At 59.8% G+C, this 21,641-nt stretch overlaps 8 protein-coding genes across 8 annotated transcripts; 6 read left to right on the forward strand and 2 right to left on the reverse strand.

The window, feature by feature from the left end:
* Nucleotides 1-1,059: 1,059 nt before the first annotated feature.
* JDV02_005841 (uncharacterized protein) lies at nt 1,060-4,010 on the forward strand. Its single transcript, XM_047987166.1, has one exon. The coding sequence runs from the start codon at nt 1,382-1,384 to the stop codon at nt 3,731-3,733; it is 2,352 nt and encodes a 783-aa protein (XP_047843150.1). The 5' UTR covers nt 1,060-1,381; the 3' UTR covers nt 3,734-4,010.
* A 248-nt stretch (nt 4,011-4,258) lies between these two features.
* On the forward strand, nt 4,259-5,488 carry trs31 (Trafficking protein particle complex subunit 31). Its single transcript, XM_047987167.1, has 2 exons — nt 4,259-4,686; nt 4,866-5,488. The coding sequence occupies exons 1-2, from the start codon at nt 4,472-4,474 to the stop codon at nt 5,305-5,307; spliced, it is 657 nt and encodes a 218-aa protein (XP_047843151.1). The 5' UTR covers nt 4,259-4,471; the 3' UTR covers nt 5,308-5,488.
* JDV02_005843 (uncharacterized protein) lies at nt 5,381-6,222 on the reverse strand. Its single transcript, XM_047987168.1, has 2 exons — nt 6,030-6,222; nt 5,381-5,957 (listed from the first exon to the last, which is right to left on the reverse strand). Exons 1-2 carry the CDS (start codon nt 6,030-6,032, stop codon nt 5,628-5,630), a joined length of 333 nt encoding a protein of 110 aa, XP_047843152.1. The 5' UTR covers nt 6,033-6,222; the 3' UTR covers nt 5,381-5,627.
* Nucleotides 6,223-6,507: 285 nt separating this feature from the next.
* JDV02_005844 (uncharacterized protein) lies at nt 6,508-7,989 on the forward strand (the record flags this gene model as incomplete). Its single annotated transcript, XM_047987169.1, has 1 exon — nt 6,508-7,989. The coding sequence occupies one exon, from the start codon at nt 6,508-6,510 to the stop codon at nt 7,987-7,989; it is 1,482 nt and encodes a 493-aa protein (XP_047843153.1).
* Nucleotides 7,990-8,114: 125 nt separating this feature from the next.
* JDV02_005845 (uncharacterized protein) lies at nt 8,115-12,669 on the reverse strand (the record flags this gene model as incomplete). The annotated part of the gene is made up of 3 exons (XM_047987170.1): nt 9,346-12,669; nt 9,053-9,293; nt 8,115-9,003 (listed from the first exon to the last, which is right to left on the reverse strand). Exons 1-3 carry the CDS (start codon nt 9,845-9,847, stop codon nt 8,115-8,117), a joined length of 1,632 nt encoding a protein of 543 aa, XP_047843154.1. The 5' UTR covers nt 9,848-12,669.
* Nucleotides 10,242-12,608, forward strand: JDV02_005846 (Oligo-1,6-glucosidase). The gene has a single exon (XM_047987171.1). It carries the CDS (start codon nt 10,655-10,657, stop codon nt 12,539-12,541), a length of 1,887 nt encoding a protein of 628 aa, XP_047843155.1. The 5' UTR covers nt 10,242-10,654; the 3' UTR covers nt 12,542-12,608.
* A 1,045-nt stretch (nt 12,670-13,714) lies between the features above and the next one.
* On the forward strand, nt 13,715-14,982 carry JDV02_005847 (uncharacterized protein; the record flags this gene model as incomplete). The annotated part of the gene is made up of 3 exons (XM_047987172.1): nt 13,715-13,817; nt 13,983-14,253; nt 14,424-14,982. 3 exons carry the CDS (start codon nt 13,715-13,717, stop codon nt 14,980-14,982), a joined length of 933 nt encoding a protein of 310 aa, XP_047843156.1.
* A 4,435-nt stretch (nt 14,983-19,417) lies between these two features.
* JDV02_005848 (uncharacterized protein) lies at nt 19,418-20,861 on the forward strand. Its single transcript, XM_047987173.1, has 2 exons — nt 19,418-20,113; nt 20,390-20,861. The coding sequence occupies exons 1-2, from the start codon at nt 19,653-19,655 to the stop codon at nt 20,643-20,645; spliced, it is 717 nt and encodes a 238-aa protein (XP_047843157.1). The 5' UTR covers nt 19,418-19,652; the 3' UTR covers nt 20,646-20,861.
* Nucleotides 20,862-21,641: the final 780 nt, after the last annotated feature.

The following is a 21,641-nucleotide window of genomic DNA, read 5'->3' on the forward strand; positions in this document are numbered from 1 at the left end:
CTCCCCCTCCTCCTCCTCCTTCTCCTCCTCGTGAGGGTCGTACACGGGGTGGTGGCGTACTGCGCCGGCTAGCGCAGTTTGTGTGAGAGGAGGATTCACGGAGCCACTGGGCACGTCATAGCAGGCAACACGGGATAGCATGCGCCGTCGTGAAATGGTGCTAGTATAGCGGCGGTGACGGTGACGGTGATGGTGGTGGTGGTGGTGGTGGTGATGGTGGTGATGGTGGCGGCCATCCAGAGACGAGAGCCGAGAGCGTGAGCGATAGACAAGAATGGGAAAAAAAAAGGCAGCCCGGCTAGTGGCCCGCCAGCGTTGTTGCCCAACCTTAGTACCAACCTACCGGCCTACCAAGGTACCATGCCGATTTGGCGGACGCCCCCGTCGCCACAGGGGCCACGAGAAATCCGAGTCACTGACGCGGTGGCAGCATGGGATATCGGGCAGCTGGCTGGGCAAGCTGGGCTAGCCTGTGATAATGATGATGCATGGAGAATGGATGGTGGCATGTGGGTGGCATGTGGGTGGGTGAAAGGAGGGGCATGGCATGGGGGATGCGGCAGTGCCACGCCACTTTGACGGACAGACACACGCACAGAGAAAGAGAGAGACAGAGACAGAGAACACACGCACACGCGGCGGCCGGCCGGTGAGCGCCCCTCGGCTCGCTGATTCGCAAAAGCTTGCTGACCGGACTAGCTGCTGCTGCTGCTGCTGCTGCCTACGACGTTGCGAGAGCGAAAGGGGCAAAGTTGAGTAGACGAGGCAGGGGTCGAAAGCTCGCGCGCCCCGAGACAGTACGGGGGACGTGTACAGTATACGCACACGGCAGTCTGCCTGGCCGGCCCAGCGTGGCGGATGGTGGTGGCAGCAGATGACGGAGAAGGAGGAGGAGGAGGAGGAGGAGGAGGAGGAGGACTAGACGGGGAAAATGGGGGGTGGAAGGACATGCATCACCACCGCCGCCGCCGCATCCTGCCTACCGGGGCGACGGGCTGCCATGTTGGTGCGGCCCACGTGCAGCTCTCCTCGTCCACTCGACACACACCCTCCCCCCAACAGAAACATAACAGAGCCGCGTCGAGATCGGGAGCAGCAAGGACGTCAGTAGTAGTACTTAACTCAACCCCGTCGCCGTCCCGGTTCACCCCAATCTTTTCCCCCCCATCCGCCCCGCAGGTCTGTCTAGGTAAGGGGTGGGATGTCATTGCCGGAAGCCCGTCCCTTTGTCGTCGTCGTCGCCGCCGTCCTACCTCGAGCAAAGAAAGTAGTAACTTGAGTAGTAGAAAGACGCGACTACGTACGTACTACGTCGGAACCCGGCCCCCGCTAGCTCGACCCAACAAACAATCGTTCTTCTGACCGACACGAGACAACGACAATGGCCGCCGCTTCCGTCATGGACTCGCTCGCCCGCCTGGGCCTCCAGCTGCCCGAGTTCCTGTTCCAGGCCGGCAGCAACGCCTCGTCGTCGTCGTCGTCGTCTTCGCCGCTGTCGACCTCCATATCCGCGGTGCTGTTCGGCGCTGGTGGGGTCGGCAGCAACGGCTCCGGCTCCGGCGCCGGTGGTGGGTCCTCCGGCTCCGGGCCCGGGTCCGCGACCGGCTCCGGTGCCAGCGGTCCCTTCTCCGCGGGCGTCATGGACAGCTTCCTCGCCACGGCGGGCTACTCGTCGTCGCCGCTCATGCAGCTCTTCCTCTTCGTCTACCGGCAGCTGGGCGCGCAGCTCGGGCTCGACCCCTCGGTGGTGCTTACCATGCTGGGCGTGCTCTGGGGCGCCAGTAAGATCTGGCAGCAGGTCTGGGCCTACGTCTGGGAGCTGCTGGACCGGCACTTCATGTGCGCCATGTACGTGGGCGAGTACGACCACATCTACTCGCAGCTCATGAAGTGGCTGTCGCTGCAGCAGAGCATCAAGAGCAGCCGCTACCTCATGGCCCAGACGGTGTGGAAGAGCGCCTGGGACGACGAGGAGGAGCTCGAGCACGCCCTCTTCTGGACCGACGGCGACGACGGCGACGGCCAGCAAAGGTACCTTAACTTCTCTAACCAGGCCGCCCGCTCCGGCCCGCGCTTCGTCCCCGCCATGGGCATCACCGGCTTCTGGCACAAGGGCACCTACTTCCGCGTCACCCGCCGCAAGGAGTCCCTCATGAGCACCAGCGGCTGGGGCGCCATGAAGGACCTCGAGGAGATCAAGATCGCCTGCTTCGGCCGCTCTATAGAGCCTATCAAGCGCCTACTCGCCGACGCAAAGACAGCCTACTACTTCGACACCTACCGCAAGACCACCATCTACCGCCCCCGCCCCAAGGAGCTGCGCCGCGAGAACGGCATGTGGCACCAGGTCGCCCGCCGGCCTATCCGCCCCATGCGCACCGTCGTCCTCGACGGCCAGGAGAAGCATAACGTCCTCGCCGACGTCAACGAGTACCTGCACCCGGCCACGCCTCGCTGGTACGCCTCGCGCGGCATCCCCCTCCGCCGCGGCTACCTGTTCCACGGCCCGCCCGGCACCGGCAAGACGAGCTTCTCTTTTGCGCTCGCCGGCGTCTTCGGCATCGATATTTACGTCATTAGTCTGCAGGACGTCAACGTCACCGAGGAGGACCTGGCCGCCCTCTTCACCAAGCTCCCCCGGCGATGCATCGTCTTGCTCGAGGACATTGACACGGCGGGTCTCCGAAGAGACGACGACGACAACGAAGACGTCTCCGACGCCGAGAGCCAGGAAAAAGAAAAGGAAAAGGAAAAGGAGAAAGAAAAGGACAACAAGGAGGGTAAGGGCGGAGAGGTTAACAAGGCAACGATAAAAGGGGCCAAGGCCTTGACCAACGGCGTCAATGGCGACCACAAGGCCAAGGACGTCAGCAAAAAGAAGAATGGCGGGAAAAAAGACAAGGCCAAGAAGAAATCCAGCAAGAAGAAGGCGGTAGAGTCAAGCGACGACAGCGACGCTTCCGACAGCGACGAGACCGCGGACAGCAGCGGAAGCGACACCGACACCGACACCGACACAAAGACCAAGAAGAGTCGCAAGCGGCGGAGCAAGAAGCGCGGGGGCAGCCGAAACCTGTCATCGTCGTCGTCGGGCCGCAAGGTGGTGGCCCTCGAGAGCATCTCGCTGTCGGGCTTGCTCAACGCCATCGATGGCGTGGCGTCGCACGAGGGCCGCGTGCTCATCATGACGACCAACAAGCCCGAGTCGCTCGATGAGGCGCTCATCCGGCCGGGGCGCGTCGACGTACAGGTGGCGTTCATGAACGCGTCGAGTGAGCAGGCGGCGGAGCTGTTTTACCGCATGTATGAGGCGTCGCGGCCGCGGCAAAGGGGGTTGCCGTTAGGGGGGCAGCAGCAGCAGCAGCAGCAGCACAAGGAAAAGGAGAAGAAGAGTCAGGAGCATCTGCAGCAGCAGCAGCAGCAAAAGAGGGCGGCAGCGACGACGACGACGACGACGACGATGGGGCCGTCAGGGTCGGCGGACCGGCCGGCAGTCGAAGCCATGCTCCTACAGCCGCACGAGGAGCTGGACGTGTCCGAGGAGGAGCTCAGGGGCATCGCGCACGAGTTTGGGCGGCGCATCCCGGCGGGGACGTTTTCGCCGGCCGAGATCCAGGGCTTCCTGCTCAAGCGCAAGAAGAGCCCGCGCAAGGCGCTCGAGGACGTCGAGGGCTGGGTGGAGGCGGCGGTGAAGCAAAAGGAGACCAACTCCAAGGTGTCTACGGTGCAATGAGTGTTGACTGTCAGTTCAGTGCGTACGTACCTTGCCAAGGCTTTGGCTTTGGGTATACGTGTTATAGAAAGAAGGTGCTCGGTATTGGGGGTGTCAACTGCTTGTTGTTCCTGGCGTCTTGTTTGCTGCTTCTGTTGGGGCTGATGCCGTTGGTGCAGGTGATGGTGCTGGTGATGTTGACTTCTGGGGGTGGGGCGGCCATTTTCTGCATTTTGAGGCGGGCAAGTAGCACGAAATTGGGACATGTCATTGAATACACAAATCCGCATCAGCCGAGTGCGAGGGATATTTGCAGATACGAGTAGTGAGGCCATATGTCGAGATTTCTTTTCACGGCGTGCGAGGGAAGCGATGAGGTGTGCTTTTGTCAGAACTAACTTTAGTACTCAGTAGGCACCTCTTTATCACGCTGGAGCTGCTGGACCCTCCATGTGGTGCAGCAATTCACGTCCCCCTGGCTGAACCCCACCTATCATCCATGGATCCGCCCGCATCCCCCCATTCCACCACCAACTTTCCGTCACTGTTCAACCTACATCACTGTAACTTCACCTCTCAACACCACCGACCCTTATCCGCCGACACGGGACCCAGGGCGCACAACCGTGCGGCTCCCCCCCAACCAGCCATCGCACTCACAATTCTTTCCCCGGCGCACCTCCGGCAGCTTTCCATCTACCTCGATCGAGCCAACGTTCCCGAGGGCAGCAGCGCCCGCGCGCGGCAAGTCAGCTCCCAATGGCCAACCTCGAGCCCCCCGGCGGCGGCTCGTCCGCCCCGGCCGTCAAGGAGCCCGGCCTGCGCGTCCCGAGCAGTGGCAAGACCATCTACCACCGGCCGCTGAACCGCAGCAAGACGGCCGAGCTGAGCCAGGCGAGCTTCGCCTACCTCTTCGGCGAGATGGTGACGTACGCGCAGCGCCGCGTCAAGGGCATCCAGGAGCTGGAGCAGAGGTGAGTCAGTCGGGCGTTGTCGCTGTCTTCTTTGTGGTCCGCCGCAGCCGCCGCCGCAGCCGCCGCCGGGACGGTCGCATTCGGGCTTTTGCCTCGATCCTAGATCTCCTCCTACTCTCTCTCTCTCTCTTTCTCTACGAGGTATCAGCTAACGGGGCGCGCGCGGTCACGGTTCACAGACTCAACCTGCAGGGCCACCCCATCGGCATCAAGCTCCTCGACCTCCTTCTGTACCGCGAGCCGCCGCGCTCGCAGCTGCGCCCGCAGACCATCATCTCGCTGCTGCACTTCATCAAGCAGAACGTGTGGCAGCACCTCTTTGGGCGGCAGGCCGACCGGCTGGAAAAGTCAAACAACCCCGACACGCCCGACGAGTACATGATCATCGACAACGAGCCCCTAGTCAACCAGTACATCAGCGTCCCGCGTGAGATGAGCCAGCTCAACTGCGCCGCCTTTGTCGCCGGCGTTATCGAGGGCGTGTGCGACGGCGCCGACTTCCCCGCCCGCGTCACGGCCCACACGGTCGGCGAGGGCGACATGTGGCCCGGCAAGACGGTGTTTCTGGTCAAGTTCCGTCCCGATGTGGTTGAGCGCGAGGGCTTCCTCGGCAAGACGTAGCCATAACGCACGCGTGGGGGCCGGTGCGGAGCGAAGGACGGAATCACATGGGTTGGAGGAGTTTCTGGCGTTTGTTGCGCATCATGGGTCATCTTGAGCGGTTTGAATTGAAGAAATCCATACAAAGACGCCATGGTATTTGTACTACGCATAGTGCCGGGTCAAGCAAGACCCAATAGTGGTATACCTTTATGACACAGAGTATTCCTCCCATGCCATTCTAACGCCAACCAACGCCTGCTTCAAACATGAACAAAGAAAAAGGCCAGTATCCCAGAGAGATGCCCACCCCGACGACATAGCCATGGCATGGCTTAGCATCACCGGGGCAGCCCTTTACCCTTGCTCCCCGACGTCGTCGCGGCGGCCGCCTTGCCCGCGGCCGGACCAGGCGCGGGCCCCTTGTTCATCAGGTCGGCGAGGCCGAGGTCCTTCCACGCCGGCTCCCTCGTCTTCTGGGTGGCGCGCTGGATGCCAAAGGCGGCGTGCTGGTCGGGCACCACGTCGTCCTCGTCCTCGGGGTTGATGGGCTGGTGCTGCGGCGGCACGTAGATGTCGTCCTCGGGCAGCTTGTCCTTGCAAAAGTCCTCGAAGAGCTCCGCGTCGCCAGCCCGGTGCATGTGCACGTACGTGAAGGACGAGTCCTTGTTCTGTGCCCCCCATGCGCGCGTTGGTGAGCGGCGGGCGTGCGGTGCTGGTTGTTGATGTTCTGGGGAACGTACCATAATGGCTTTTTTGGTCTTTGCGCGGTCGGGGGAGCGGACCGTTGCGGGCGGGCGGCGTCAGACTGCCGTCTCTTGTGTTTGTCTCTCTGTCGGGATCTTTTGCGCGGGCGTGAGCTGGCGGCGGAGGTGTTGGGAATGTGATGCTGTCGCAGGGTTGTGGTGACGCGCGGGCGAGTTGTTTTGAGGGTCGCATGTGGTGGGTGCTGCATGTCCGCCCCGCCGCCGCCGAAGAAAGTCGAGCCCACCACCACCTGCAACTCCTTCACAACTTCACCCCACCATCGCGATTCGCATACATCCAGCAGCTTCAACCGCAGGACACACTTGCACCCCCCCTCTGCGCTCCCGTCTGCCTACATCTACATCCGACCGCCATTGGCTCTCACCACCCGCCAGTATGTCACTGGCCCGCGCAGCTCCTTAAAAGCAACCCTGCCTGGGCTCGTCTTGGCAACTGCCGTGAGCGTGCGTCCACATGGATGTGCAGAATCGCAGGCGACAAGATGGCGACGCCTCCCCGTCCCATGACCGCCAACCGACGAAACGCTTCCAGGTACCGCGTGCCTGCCAGCGCTGCAAGTCGCTGCGGCGAGGTTGTGACGAGCGCCGCCCGTGCCAGAGATGTCTGCGGGCCGGCCTTGGGGATGAGTGCCTCAGAGGAGGTTCTTCTTGGCCGGCCGCGGCACCGCTGCCTACCTTCGGTCACGATGCCGCCGCCGCATGGGCGAGAGTCGTCGCGGAAGCTCAGGGCCCCGTGGTCGAGGAATGCTCCCGGCTCTTCTTTGCGTTCTGCCACCCGACTATCCCGATCCTCACGGTTGACTACGTGGCCCGTCTCCGAGATGCCGCCATGGACCCGCAGACTGGCATCGAGGCCTGCACACTACTCGTCGCCATGTGTGCCCATGTCCTACTTCATGTCGAGATCCCCGCGAACAGGGGGCCTGACAGTACCATACCGAATGACTACGAGGCATACGGCAAGGCCCTGCTCGACACAGCGTCGACGGCATATCAAACCATCCATTGGCCGCCGACTCCGACGCTAGACAGCTGCCTCCTCGCCTTCTTCATCTATGCCGGCCAGAACAGACTCGCCCGCCACAGCAAGACCTTTCTGTGTCTGCGGCAGGCGACGACGCTCTGGGTCCTCGTCAGGGATCATAAGCCGCCATCCCCTACCGCCGAAACACTGCTCAACCGGCTCTTCTGGGTGCTCCTCGTGTCAGAACGTTCCCATGCCATCCGATATGGCCGGTCTATTGCTCTCCACGTTACGCCCCATGTGCCAGAAATCGATGCCAATGACACATCACTTCATGGTTTCCGGAGTCTAGCAGCCTTGTTTCGCCCAATCGACTCGGCCTTCATGGCGATCAAGAACGAAGAAGCGCTGCTGCTTCCCTCTTCGCCCGACGTCCTGGACCGCGCGGAGCGGGCCATCAATTCGGCGATCCCAACCTCGGCGGCCCTTCAAGACACGCAAAAGGCAAACTTGAGGATAACCAAGCTCTGGCTGCGCATCATCATTTGGCAACTCCGCCTTCGACTGGGCCTCTTGACCGAGACTTCACACCACCGCAACCTGACCTACCGTTATCCCGTCGACGTCGCCAAGGAGCTGACACTGTCCACCCGGGACTTGCCCATTCACACTATGCACGTTCACGGCATCGGGTTGACTGAAAAGCTTTTCGACGTCGCCTCGGCCGTTGTGGACGTCATGGCACAGATTCCACACACCTCACCCAGCGCCAGGGGCATGTCTGTTGAGGGGCCTCCGGAGGACGATCTGGCGTACTTGCGTGCTTTGATACTCCAACTCCCAGGAGGGCTTACCGTCTACAATGAGCTGTTGGAGAAGCACATTCAACAAGCGCTGCCAGCCATGGCGTCACCGGGTTCGCACACCTCGCCGGGCAGTGTGAGCCTCGTCTCACATTACAGTCCGACATGAACATGGCTGCATCGCATGACCCATGAATACAACGACAATGGAGGAGGCATTTGAACAACAAGGCAATAGGCCACATATTATTTTGCAAGTGGAATTCGAACGCAGAGATAGGCCCAGTACGGCGGCTACTTGTCTTGTTCCACGAATCTCCGATCCTCCACCTCGTGCGCATATGGGTCGACATGCGTCGTCGCAAACTTCCTCGCGGGCACCTGCTTCTCGAACAGCTCGTCGAGCTCCGCGTACGTGCGGCCCCTAGGCTCGGGAAGACGGAAGTACACCCAGACCACTGACAGGAGGCAGCTCCCCGCCCAGAAAAATGAAGCCCGGGCACCCCAGTTCCACGCCGTCGAGGACAGCTGGTAGTTCGTCATAACGTTGACGAAGATGTTGCTCGCATTGTACGCGGCACGTGCCAGCACAATCGTCTTGGCCTTGAGGCGGGTCGAGGACAGCTCTGACACCAGAGCGTACGTGACAGGGCCTACGGTGAAGTCGTACACAAAGGTGAAGACAATCAGCAGCGCGGCAATGGCCCAGACAGAGTTGTTGTCCTTTGAGAAGGACAGAGACCCGACAATGATGAGGAGCAGAAATTGACAGCAGAGGCCGCCAAAGTGGATCTTGCGCCGGCCGACCTTTGCCATGAGCAACCAGGATCCGGCCGTGCCGACCATGCCGAGCGCGTACTGTGCCATGGAGAGCGAGAAGGAGTTCTTGGGGTCCATGCCCGCCTGCGTCAGGAAGTAGGAGAAGTAGCCCATGATGTTTTGGCCACCCAGGGTCTGCACGAGCCAGATGCCAACGACGATTTCGGTCCTGCGGATGTCAACGCCCTGGAAGCAGTCGCGGTACGACACGCCCTCCTTGAGCTGCTTCTCCATTTCGTTGGTATGCTCAATCATGGCGAGCGTCTCGTCGGGGTTGAAGTCTGGCTGGTTCCGCGACGTCAGACGAAGAAGCGAGGCTTTGGCTGCAGCACGGTTATTCTTGCGCATGTGCCACCACGGAGACCTGAAGCCAGTCAGCGCTGAGCCTTGGGGAATCCTGGCAGATAACTTACTCTGGAGCGAAGATGACGCCCGCCAGGATCGGCACCGGCCACACCCATTGTACGCCAAAGGGGATGCGATACGACCACTGGTCGTCGCGGCCGATGGAGCCCTTGTTGACAGCAGCAGCAAAGAACTGGCCAATGACCCAGCACATGTTGATGAAGGTGGTCAGATACGGTCGCAACACCACGGGTGCAACCTCGGAAGCGTATGCTGGCGTCACACTTTGGAACGCGCCCCAAGGGATGCCTGGACAAAGTCAGTCTCGGATGGTTCGACAGTCGCAGCTAGCGTCGCGTACCGCAAAGAACCTCTCCCACGATCAAGACCTGGACATTGGGCGCGAAGAATAAGACAAAGACAAAGGCAATCATGGCAACCAGAAAGCCGACGGTCGTCTTTTTGTAGCCATAGCGGTCGGCGGTCCAACCAGCGATGATGAGACCGATGATCTCACCGGCGCGGGCTCCGTTGGAGAGGCCAGACTGCCACGCGGCGGAGACGGCGTACTTGCCCGTGGCCGGGTTGAGGGTGCCGAACTTCTTGTTGAAGGGCTGCGAGGCGTATAGGTTGCCCAGCAGCGCGAGGTCGTAGCCCTCCATGATGAGCGTAGAGGAGAGAAGGACGGACCAGCCAATCGCCTTGGGATACGTCTTGATGGCCTGCCAGAGGCTCATCTGGTGCTCGGCCTGGGCGCCATGTCTTGCCTCGGCGGCGAGCACGGAGGGCTTGACGTTGACATCATGCTCGAAGTGAGCTTCTGCACTCTTGGTCGGCGTCATGGCATCAATGCCGCCAGCCATGGTGCACAGACGGTGGATGATGACAGGTTCTGCAAGGAGGGTGTGTATGGTCTCAAGGCCCGGGTTGCTTTCCAGCGTGCATGGCGAAAGAGGCCGGGCAGGGCACAGGATGAGCGTGCCTATTTATCCCCCCGGGTTGGAGAGCCGGAGACGCGTCCGGGGAACACTGCAGCAACCTCCAACAGCCAGTTTTTACCGAGCGCAAGAGCATGTTGTGTGGGGAAACCTCGTGGCAGGAACCGACACCCTGGGGAAATCTGGAGAGACGACGGCGTGTGGGGTTGCGCATGACCGACAACCTTTTTTTTCCCGGTCATGGAAAAGTCACAGTAGTCGCCGCCGCAAGTCAGTCGACGGACGTTGAACAACAGGGGCTTCCGCATGTCGTGAACGCCACAGACCATCTTTGCCCACACGACCTAGGAGGGGCGGCGGAGTCTAGCGGAATACTGTCGACAGGCGGCGGAGTCTCCGCCCTCCAATAGAGACGGATTCCACCACGCCCCTGTCGGCAAATGCCCCGGATTCCACAATGCTGCGGAGTGACCGTCATAGCCTCAGAACCGATGGGTCGACTCGTGACCGATGGGACTGGAAGACATGAGGCGAGGCGACGGGCATGGCCCTCGTGGATAGAAAGGATGCATGGCCCCTCAGTTGTGAGCTCTCACTATAATCGATATAATCGGAGCCGAGGCGGCACGTCCGAGACTGCTGCTCGCCCACTCACTCACTCATTCTTACCTTGTCACCGTTCTGCTGCCTTGCCCATCTGAGCCGAAACGAGCAGAGTTCTCACGCACAACAATGGGTTCCAACTCTCTCGAATGGGACGTCGAGAGCGGCCACGTAGGCCCGACGCCGTGGTGGAAGGATGCTACCTTCTACCAGGTGTACCCGGCGAGCTTCAAGGACTCCAACGGCGACGGCTGGGGCGACCTCCCGGGTCTCATTTCTGAAGTGGACTACCTTCACGAGCTCGGGGTCGACGTGGTCTGGGTGTCTCCAATCTTCGAGAGCCCGCAGAAGGACATGGGCTACGACGTATCCGACTATCAGTCCATCTACGCGCCGTACGGCACCGTCGAGGACGTAGATCTTCTCGTCAAGGAGTGTCACTCGAGACGCATGAAGGTCATTCTCGACCTCGTGGTCAATCACACGTCCATCGAGCACGCGTGGTTCAAAGAGTCCCGGTCATCCAAGAGAAACCCCAAGCGCGACTGGTACATCTGGAAGCCGGCGCGGTACGACGAGCAAGGCATCCAGCACCCGCCCACGAACTGGCGCGGCTACTTTGCCGGCTCAACGTGGACGTGGGACGAGCGCACGCAGGAGTACTACCTGCACCTATACGCGGCGGACCAGCCGGACCTAAACTGGGAGAACGCGGACTGCCGCGAGGCCATCTACGAGGAGACGATGCGCTTCTGGTTAGAGCGCGGGGTGGACGGCTTCCGGATCGACACGGTCAACAAGTACTCGAAGCGGCAGGACTTTGTCGACGCGCCCATTACCGACCCCGAGTCGCCTCACCAGCCGGCGCCGGAGATGTGGTGCAACGGACCCCGCATCCACGAATTCATCAAGGAGATGACGCGCAAGGCGCTGGCCCCTTACAAGGCCGTCTCGGTAGGCGAGCTGTCCAATACGCCGCACCCGTCGCAGGTGATTCCATACGTCTCGGCGGCGGCGCAGGAGCTCGACATGGTGTTTGAGTTTTCTGTGATTCGGTTGGGTACGGGCAACGGCTTCGGGGCAAAGTACCTGTATCAGCCGTACCCGCTGACGAAGCTCAAGAGCTTGACGGAGACGTGGCAGAGCTTCATCGAGGGCACGGACGCGTGGGCGACGGCGTTTATCGAAAACCACGACAACGGGCGGGCTATTAGCCGGTTCGGAGACGCGTCGACGCCGGAGTTGTGGTTGCGGTCGGGCCAGGCGATTGCGCTGTGGCAGGCGACGCTGTCGGGGACGCTGTTCCTGTACCAGGGCCAGGAGATTGGCATGGTCAACATGCCGAGCAGCTGGGGCATGGACGAGTACCGGGACATTGAGAGCCGCAACTTTTACGCCGAGGCGGCGGCGTCGGGCAGCCAGGAGCGGCTCGAGGGGACGGTCAGGGGCCTGCAGATCCTGGCACGGGATCACTCGCGGATGCCGTTTCAGTGGAGCGACGCGCCGCATGCGGGCTTCACCACCGGCGGCGCGAGGCCGTGGATGCGCGTGCACGACAACTACCGGTCCGTCAACGCGGCGCGGCAGTCGCGCGACCCGCACTCTATCCTGAGCTTCTACAAGAGGGCGCTCAAGCTGCGCAGGGAGCACGGCGACGTGTTTGTCCACGGGTCGTTTAGGCTCATGGCGCGGGACGACGAGGCGCTCTTTGCGTACGTCAAGGAGAGCGCCGCGGTGGTGTCGTCGTCGTCAGGGGCAGCAGCAGCAGGAGGAGGAGGAGGCAAGCCGCCGCGCAAGAAGGCAGTCGTGGTGCTCAACATGAGCGCCGAGACGAGGCCGTGCGTGGACGTGGCCGGGGCGATGCAGTGCGCCGGCGACGGCGCGGACGTCAGGCTGCTGGTCGGCACGTTGGGCGACGAGGCGTCCGCGGGCGGGTCAGGCGGCCCGACGACGGCCAAGGGTGTGTCGTTGCCCCCGCTGGCGGCGTGGGAGGGGCGCGTGTATGTGAACTATTAGTGTCTGGACTTTTGGTCTGGCCTGACACGGAGAGAGGGTGATGATATGCCGACGGACCATGATGGGCTAGCCGGTTGGCTGTGTTGACTTGGATGGGGTTGATGCTCAACGCATAGACGAGGCTGTTGATGCGACTGACGAGGGAAGGGGAGAATCATCCGTCAGCCGGCCGGGGTCGGGATAGGGATGGCTGGAGGCGGAGCCGAATATATGGAGTCAATCATGGATCCCCCAGTACCAGCAGCGAATGAGGATGGTTTGATTACCATGGATAAATGCAAAGGAAGCAAAGCAGTACAATGAATGAATGGGTATCGACAAGGTACAAGTGCTTCTTGTCACTCACTTCGTAGTAAAAAAGGCACCTTAGTACCTGTGTACAAGTCTCCCTCGTCGGCTGGTCCCGGGCCGTATTCGGGCGGCGGCGGGCAAAGCGTGGGGGGGACCGGCCCCACCGAGAGGGAACATCAAGGAATCCGGGACCCCGGACTCGCGCGCGCCCCGGCCCGGCCCCACTCATCATCACACCACAATGGCACCACCATCCGGGCATCTGCTCTGCTCATCATACAAGCGAAGCGAAACCAATTGACGCTTTTTGGGGGAGGTGCTTGCTCCGACTCATCACCGCGTTTATGACTGGCAACCCTTACTACCGGCAGCAATGCTGGCTGGACGCCCTCGCTGGCTCTGGCTTGCGAGCTACTGTACAAAGGAACCATGTACCGTAAAAGCGCCAAAAAAAAAAAAAAAGTGGCACGATGACGTCTCCGTGTCGTCCGGCCCCTTGTAAGTTAGGATGGAGCAAGAGAGATGGGGGGCGCGTGATGTCCCGGAAAGAAAAACCCGCTGCTGCTGCTGCTGCCGCGTCTTCTGCTACACTTGATACTCGCTTCACGCCCGCCTGTCAACATCTCATTTTTCTTTCCCCCTCCGTACCGTAGCTACACAAACTTTCACTCGCAAGTCTCACTGGCAGGACGAAAGAAACGCGGACGATATACAGCACAGCTTTCCAGAAACAAGACAGAACCGTACACAACACAGTCTCTATCCGAGGGCGGACGGAAGCTATTCACATATACACATATACGCACAAGACGATTAAACCGCAGCGGTATCGACAGGCAGACTTCACAGCTGCCAACCAGCCCAGCAAAGCCAAGCCAAGCCATGACGTCGACGCGCCCCATGCAGCACATTGAGCGCGAGGACCTGTACACGAACCTCGAGCAGCGTATCCTCTACCTGCACTCGTTTCTCGACTTTTCCAGCCGTAAGTCTCCGTTCGTCCACTCACACACACAACAGATTATCCATCCTTTCCCTGCGAGTGAGCGAATGCGCGCGCGGCGATGGGCGGGTGGTCCCCCTTTCCCGAGGTTCCACTCACTAGGCCGGCTGACACGAGAGAAAAAAAAACACTGGCTATGATTCACAGGCGACATCGAGGCACTCATCACGGGCGCCAAGTACGTCAGGCAGCTGATACCGGCCGTGGTCAACATCGTGTACAAGAAGCTGCTGCAGTACGACATCACGGCGCGGGCGTTTACGACGCGCAGCACGTCGTTTGAGGGCCCCGTCGACGAGGTGCCGGGCGAGGACAGCCCGCAGATCCTGCACCGCAAGATGTTCCTGCGCGCGTACCTGGCCAAGCTGTGCTCGGACCCCAGCAGGATGGAGTTTTGGGAGTACCTAGACAAGGTTGGGTGAGTTTTGTCCTGCCGGGGGGTTCATTTCATTTACGTGGACAATATGTGTGTTTGCGTGGCCGGTGGACAAAGGCAAAACCACGCTACGGCAGGACACGGCCCTTTGAGGTTTGCTTCTATCGTTTCAGAAAAGAAATTGGTGTGCTAATGTGCAAATGGTTTGTTAGGATGATGCACGTCGGCCTCGGGAGGAGGCATCCCCTGCACATCGAGTACGTCCACCTGGGCGCCTGCCTGGGCTTCATCCAGGACATCATGACCGAGGCCATCCTGTCGCACCCGCGGATGCACCTATCGCGCAAGACGGCGCTGGTCAAGGCCCTCAACAAGGTCATCTGGATCCAGAACGACCTCATGGCCAAGTGGCACGTCCGCGACGGGGTCGAGTTCGAGGCGGTCGGGGACAGCGAGGCCGCCGCCGCTGGCCTGGACATTGAGATTGAGCCCGAGGGATACCTGCACGGCAGGAAGATACTGGACGACGTTGACGAGGATGAGGAAGAGAGAAAGGACGCGAAGCAGATGCAGGAAGGAGAGGGGGAAAGGGACACAAAGAGAAACGGCGGCAGCGGCGGCGGTGTGCGGAAGGGGAGCCTACCTGAGGGCGTGTGCCCATTCACCGGTCTGGCAGCCTCGCCGTCCAAGGTGGCGGCACCGGCGGGCAGGGCGAGGGAGAGGGAGAGAGCCGAGGCGGAGGCGGCGGCAGCTGGGCCAGTGACGGCGTAGACAATCCAGAGCCAAAGGGCAAGGAAGCGGGCGCTTATCCCAGGATGCATGAATTATTGGCGGTGATGGCTTGTCAGCTCTCGCACGCGGACGGATACATACCTGACCCCCCATCTCACATAGCGGCATGTACGGGCGTCATCCCTGTCCCATCTGCCGAGCCGAGCTGGCGTCTAATCCTACGTAGTACCACGGCTCAAAGGCATCAGGCGTTGCCCCCCATGTTAGATTGGTCAGCCGCTCATGGCGGGGGAAAGTAAATAGTCGTGGTCTGATAACCAGTTCATGATCATGACAAAAACATGCTCGATGCCTGCTTTATTACCGACTTCAGAATCGGGACACGTGCGGCGACATCGTTGGTTGTACGATGGAATGGTGTGCTGCAGCATAACGATGATACATCACTTCTATAGTTATAGTCTGATGGAATGGTCTGCCGGCGCTGGCTGCATGATGAACTTTGTCACTCTCCACCGTCATCATGATCAGCATCCTGCTCACTGGTTGTTTCGGGGGTTCTTAGCTTTGCATCCGCGGGATCTAGACCGAGGGCGCGGCCGGGCGACAAGCCGAGAGATAGGGAGAGGAGACAGAACTACACATCAACGAGAGCACTTGAGCCGCAAAATGCCAAGATTATTAGTAGTTACTAGTTTAGTTTTGCATCCTGGGCGATCGGATCGACAACACGAGCGAGCCGGTATTGTTGTTGTCATGTTGTTTGTTAGCCGCTTCTTGCCAAGCCAGTCAGCGCACTTATTTTGCCTTTTTCTCGCCCACCGACTTTTCCGAGCTCTCCGAAGCCCTACAGGAAGAGGGGGAAAATACAATGTACATACATACACTTGGGCGCGGTGGCGTCGTGACGGGACGGTCTTGGCCGGCCTGGGGTAGGGAGGGGGGAAGTCGGCGAGGTGATGGAGGTGGCCGAGATAGGTGGGTGACTGACTGGCGGTGGCAGGGAACGGGGGTTGGAGGCGAGGCACTTTACACACTTTTGCTCGTGTTATACAGTAATAAATGACAACGGTATAAGAGAGACTTGGGGTGTGTGTGACGCTGATATGTATGTAGTACTTGGACAAGGAAAGTATATCCGCAGAGTAGCTACACTGTGTGCCTCGAGAGCTGCACGGGTAAATAAACACGGGTAAATATTAAGTTATTAAGGTTATGGGGCGGACGGGCGGACGAACCTTTCGGACAGCCAGGGCAAGCGTTGATCGGAAGCGGGCAGGACGGACGGATGCCGTCGACGTGACGTTGTTTTTTTTTTCTTCTCCGTCTTGCTCGGGGCGGGCTGCAAGGCGGGGATCAGGGGGGAGGAGGAGGAGGAGGAGGACTGCAGGAGGGGAAGGCGTTCAGCTCGGGTAGAATGGCATTATGGGCGTCAGGGGGGGTAGGAGGGAGGAGGTCGCATCGGCGGCAGAGGGCAGCGATCGATGACTGGCAGCAGCAGCAGCGGCAGTCGCAGTACTAAGTTAGTTGTGCAATGTAGTCCAAGGCAGTGAGAGAAAGAAGGCAGACAGACGGCCGGCCAGCCAGAAGAGGCATGGTGGAAAAAAGGGACATGGCGCTCCCAGCCGCAGACGTGGGTTGTGTGTGTTCGAGCCGCCGCCGCCGCCGCCGCCGTTGTGGCTAGTTGTGGTTGAACGGGAGTTTGTCGATTGGGGGTGTGTTTTTTTTCCCCTTAGTTCCAGCTGACTGGCTCTGACGATTTTCCCCTTTTCTCCTTACCTTCTCTTTTTACCCTCTTTTCCTATCTCTCTCTGTTTTTCACTTATTTATTCTTTTTGCTCTCTTGTCGTGGACACGCGCCCACACGATTTCCTTTGTTCTCTCCCTCCTCGCAGTTGATTTGAGCTTCAGCAAATACAAGGAAGAAACACAAAAATAAATGTTAAAAAAAACAAGGTCACCACCACGAGACATACAGCATTCATGCATGCATGCATGCATGCATACCTTTAGTAGTTAGTTAGAATGCCGCTTCCTTGCCAGCACAGACCAGACCAGCCCAGCCAGCCCGGCCAACAGCACGACCCAATTGCGCTCGAGCTTCAACGCCTGCATGTGGCGGCCGACGGTTCCTAATTCGACGGGGGACCAGCAGCTCGTAAACTAACTACTACTGTAAGTAGCAGGAATGGGTTGATGGATTGATTCAAGGCGAGTGAGTGGTGGCAGAAAGGTGCGAGCGAGCGGGTGGCTGGCACGCCAGGGCGCCATGCAAGCCCTTCGATAGCATTGAAGCCTAAATTTATGTGTGTACATATGTGCACGTCCATACGGTGCATTCTGCCCTGTCACTCACTGCCTGTCTGTCAAGGTGCTTCCCTTAGTTGTTGCTTCTTGGGCTGACAGGCGGGACGAGATAAGGTAGTAAACTCCTGCATGCCCCCCCCGGCACCCGCGCGCCCCGACGGTCCGTCAGTCTGACGCCGCCCTCCCACCCGTTTCGCGGGGAAAGGGTCGATGAGTCGATAGTTGCAGATAGTAGCTGGACGCTTAATCTTATTTTTATTCTCTGGCAGGAGAGCGGTACGTACACTAGCTTCTTCTCCTGCTGCAGGTGGGGATCGATGCATCCATCGAGAATGATTATGCTTTTGCGGGGGAGCCCTGCCCAGGTTAGGCTACTTCGTACGTAGCTACGTAGCATGCAGGCAGGCGCGGCGTTGTATCGTTTGTGTTTGGCGTTACACCCGGATGAGTGAGGCTCAACTTACACGGTTCAATAGCTATCACCACCACCACCACCACCACCACCACATCACCTCACAACCCGCCCGGGAACAGCAAAACGTGTGAGTGTGTGTGTGTGTGTATGGTTCCTGCTCACTACAGGAACGTCTTCATCTCCCCCGTCCCGTCAACCACTCGGTCCGCCGCCAACGACTCCCCAAGTCGAGGCCAGCAGCTGCACACACATACTGCAATCCCACAGCCATCATAGGCATCGAGGTCCGCACCAACGCCACCACTCGCATCGTTGGCAGCCCGTGTGTCGATGGTGAGAATGCAGGAGACAGCCCTATGGGTGCCCCGCCGCCATCCGCGCGGGACTCCTTGCTGCTTGTTGGTTGGGCCTCCCCGCCGCCACCCCCTGTTTGCTCGGCCTTCTTTGCTCGCCTTCCTCCTCCTGCTGCGCTTGGCCCCTCGGGCTGACGCCAGCTGAAGTTGAAAAAGCAAGGCTGCCCTGTTTCCTTCTCACGGCAACTGCCGCCGCACGCTTGCCATCTATTTTCATGCTCTTGGCTGCCAAGCGCATTTGAGACCTGCGTTGAGCTAAAATCAATTCTTAAATTTTTCAGGATCATGGCAGAGTTCGTGCGCTGGGAGGGCGGCGTTGATTGATGCGGGTGGTGGTTGGTGGTTCCCATCGTTCCTGAGCTGTAGTTACCATGTACGATTCTTCTTCGCCCCTCGTTGGCTCATCGACATCGGCACTGCCAACCACAAGTCATGGCTCTCTCGACGACCGTCTTCCGGGCTTGCTTGCGGGTGTCGCCCCTCCTCTTCGAGTGGCACAGAAACCTTAAAACAACCCTCGTATTTTATAGTTGTCGTAGGACCAGAACGTCGTTCCTTGGGGCGGCGAGGGCGCCATCCACTCCATGTCAGGGGCGAGCCTGCTCTCTCACTGTTGAGTTCCCTCTCCCACTCGCAACGAAAAGCCATGTCCAGCTGCTGCATGGTTCAGTCCCGGAGGCGCCAAGGCCGTTGTGCACGCACGTCTGCATGGCTTCAACCTTTGGCCTCGCCACCACCACCACCATCATGGCCAAGTGTCGCCGCAGCCCAACCACCCCGGTCCTCAGCCCCGGGTCGTCGGTCGACCGGCCGCCGCCGCCGGCTCGTCCACCCCGTTGAACGTGGAGCCCCAAATGCTAGCCAGCTTTCTCAGCCGGGCCAGCTCTCCCCCTGCGCCTCCCCAAGCCATGGCGGTCTGCCGTGTGGGTGAATATGTGTCTGTGTGTGCGTGATCCTGTCGGGCTTGGACCTCAACCACCACAAACGCCGCTTCTCTCTCAGCTAATACATGCCCGTGTCCAATCAAGACCGCATGTGCTGACCGACCTTCACAAAAAGGAACCTCCTGGTACGAAGGCCGATCCAGGTCGCATCCATCCCCGGACCGGGACAGAGTCGACAGGAACCCGAACGGGAGGATATCCTCGCCTGAGCGGGCTCATCGTCTATGGAATCTCGGCCTCGTCTATCAATAGTGAGGCTGAGCAGAGCTCGTGTTGAGGTGTGCTATCCTGCAAGCCAAAACCATATTGCAAGGCCGGCAACAGGGGCAACGTGAGAGGGTGTGACTTGTCCATCTGGTCTTGGCAACATCCAGCGTCCGAGTCTAGGCCAACGGCAACGTTCCAGTTGCGCGAAGGCTCGCGAAGCTGTTCATCGTGGCAAGTTAGCTGAGGGGCTCTCCTCGACAGACCTCTTCTATATAAGGTCGACTGTCGCGCTCTGTTGTGAAAATCAAAAGAGGACTCTCCAGGCAGCCTCAAGAACACAAGCCTTTGAACCTCGATCAAGGTCAACACAACAACTCTCGTTCTTGACACAAGTTTCTCTGTCGTGTTTTACCTTTTTTTTTTCTTCTTCTTTCTCGCTCAAGCATTACAAACGTCTCTCGCTTACGAGCAGCGTTGCCCGTCATGCTTCTCAAACAGGTGCTCGTTACCGCCTTCTTCGCCCTCGGGCCGGTCTCCGCCATGCCCGGCGCGCACGGCGACGCGGCCGACATCGTGGACCGGGATGCCGACGCCAACCTCGACGCCCGCACCGTGGTCGTTCCCATCCACAATTGCGGCAACGATGCCAACTGGAGCGACTTCTGGAAGAAGTGCATCTGCAAGGAACATGACAAGAAGTGGGACGACAAGTCCAAGTCCTGCAAGTGCGACAACGGCAAGGTCTGGCTCGACCATAAGTGCCAGTGGGACTGCGGCAAGGATGCCAAGTGGGATGACCACTCCAAGAAGTGCGAATGCAAGGACCACGGCAAGGTCTTCAACCCCAAGGACAAGTCCTGCAAGTGCCCCGATGGCAAGAAGTGGGACGGCCGCAACTGCGTCCCTGACTGTGGCCACGAGGCTCATTGGGACAGCCGCGACAGGCGCTGCGAGTGCGACAACAACGGCAAGATTTTCGACCCCAAGCACAAGACCTGCAAGTGTCCGGATGGCAAGAAGTGGGATGGCCGCAACTGTGTCCCTGAATGCGGTCACGAGGCTCATTGGGATAGCCGCGACAGGCGCTGCGAGTGCAACAACAACGGCAAGATTTTCGACCCCAAGCACAAGACCTGCAAGTGTCCGGATGGCAAGAAGTGGGATGGCCGCAACTGTGTCCCTGAATGCGGTCACGAGGCTCATTGGGATAGCCGCGACAGGCGCTGCGAGTGCAACAACAACGGCAAGGTCTTCAACCCCAAGGACAAGACCTGCAAGTGTCCTGGTGGCAAGAAGTGGGACGGCCGCCAATGCGTCCCCGACTGCGGCCGCGACGCCGACTGGAACGGCAAGGTCAATAAGTGCATCTGCAAGGCCAAGGGCCAGGTCTATGATCCGAAGAGCAAGACTTGCCACTGCCCCATCGGCCACAAGTGGGACGACCGGTCCCATGACTGCAAGAAGCTTCACCACTAAGAGGCTCGCGAGGGTTCATGTACCGTCCCTGCTTGACGCGGCCGTGAGTGCGCTCCTGTTTCCATGATGGGGCCGTTTCGGAACGTGAAGATGGGGGGGATCAGAGCGACTGTCACAGTCGAGTACATTTCTGTTTATACGTAACTTAACTAGTATTGTTGTTGTCGAGAGGGAGGATGAGTTAGTCTTACACAATGCCAATCGTAGTTGACATAGCCACGGTGCCTCAGCAAAGCTTGTATAGCCCCGTGAATCGTATTGACTTCTTGATACGTACTAGCTAGCGGGCGCTTTCATCACCGCTGCATCGATCTGGCTACCTGATTCCGTAGGACGCCACGATTCTTTGCCTCTGCCGCGTATGGCTTGGCGCAGTTAATGTGGGAGTGGGCACTCGAGCGTTGCTAGCCACAACATAAATCCAGCACAATGGTTCTTGGAGTCTGCATCAATTTGGCGCGTGGTCGAGTAGCGCTCCCAGAAACACATGATGTGCAGTCCGCTTGTTCGTCCGGGGTGGCCGAGGAGTGAGGGGCCCGCAGGGGAGGCAGCCGGTAGCCTCGCCTCGCCTCGGCCCGTCACAGCATGACACAGGCGGCGTGCGCACACGACACGTGCGACTGTGGCAAGGCGATGCGAGCGGCCCGCCGCGCCGGCGAGTCGGGGGCAGGGAGTTGGTGTCGTGGACTCGTGACAGAAAGCGATGTCAGCGGGCGGTTATGTGCACCCTTTCCCGTGAGTGGATGGGACGAGGTAGGTAGGCGCACGAGTCGGCCCATTTGGGCAAATGCAGCCGTCCCGTCTCGTCTCGTCCCGTCCCGCCGTGCAAGATCAACAGACTCCCGTGACGACGGACTTGTTTGAGCATACGTGGCTACGCATGGTGGTGGTGGCGGTGGTGGTGGAGGTGGTGCCTGTTAGAGACGTTGATTGCATTATTAGGAGTAGGCAAGTCGTAATTAAGAGGTGTGGCCGTCACACCTGCCGTGGTCAGGT

This window comes from Purpureocillium takamizusanense, chromosome 5 (assembly GCF_022605165.1).
Source record: "Purpureocillium takamizusanense chromosome 5, complete sequence".
Taxonomy (NCBI): domain Eukaryota; kingdom Fungi; phylum Ascomycota; class Sordariomycetes; order Hypocreales; family Ophiocordycipitaceae; genus Purpureocillium; species Purpureocillium takamizusanense.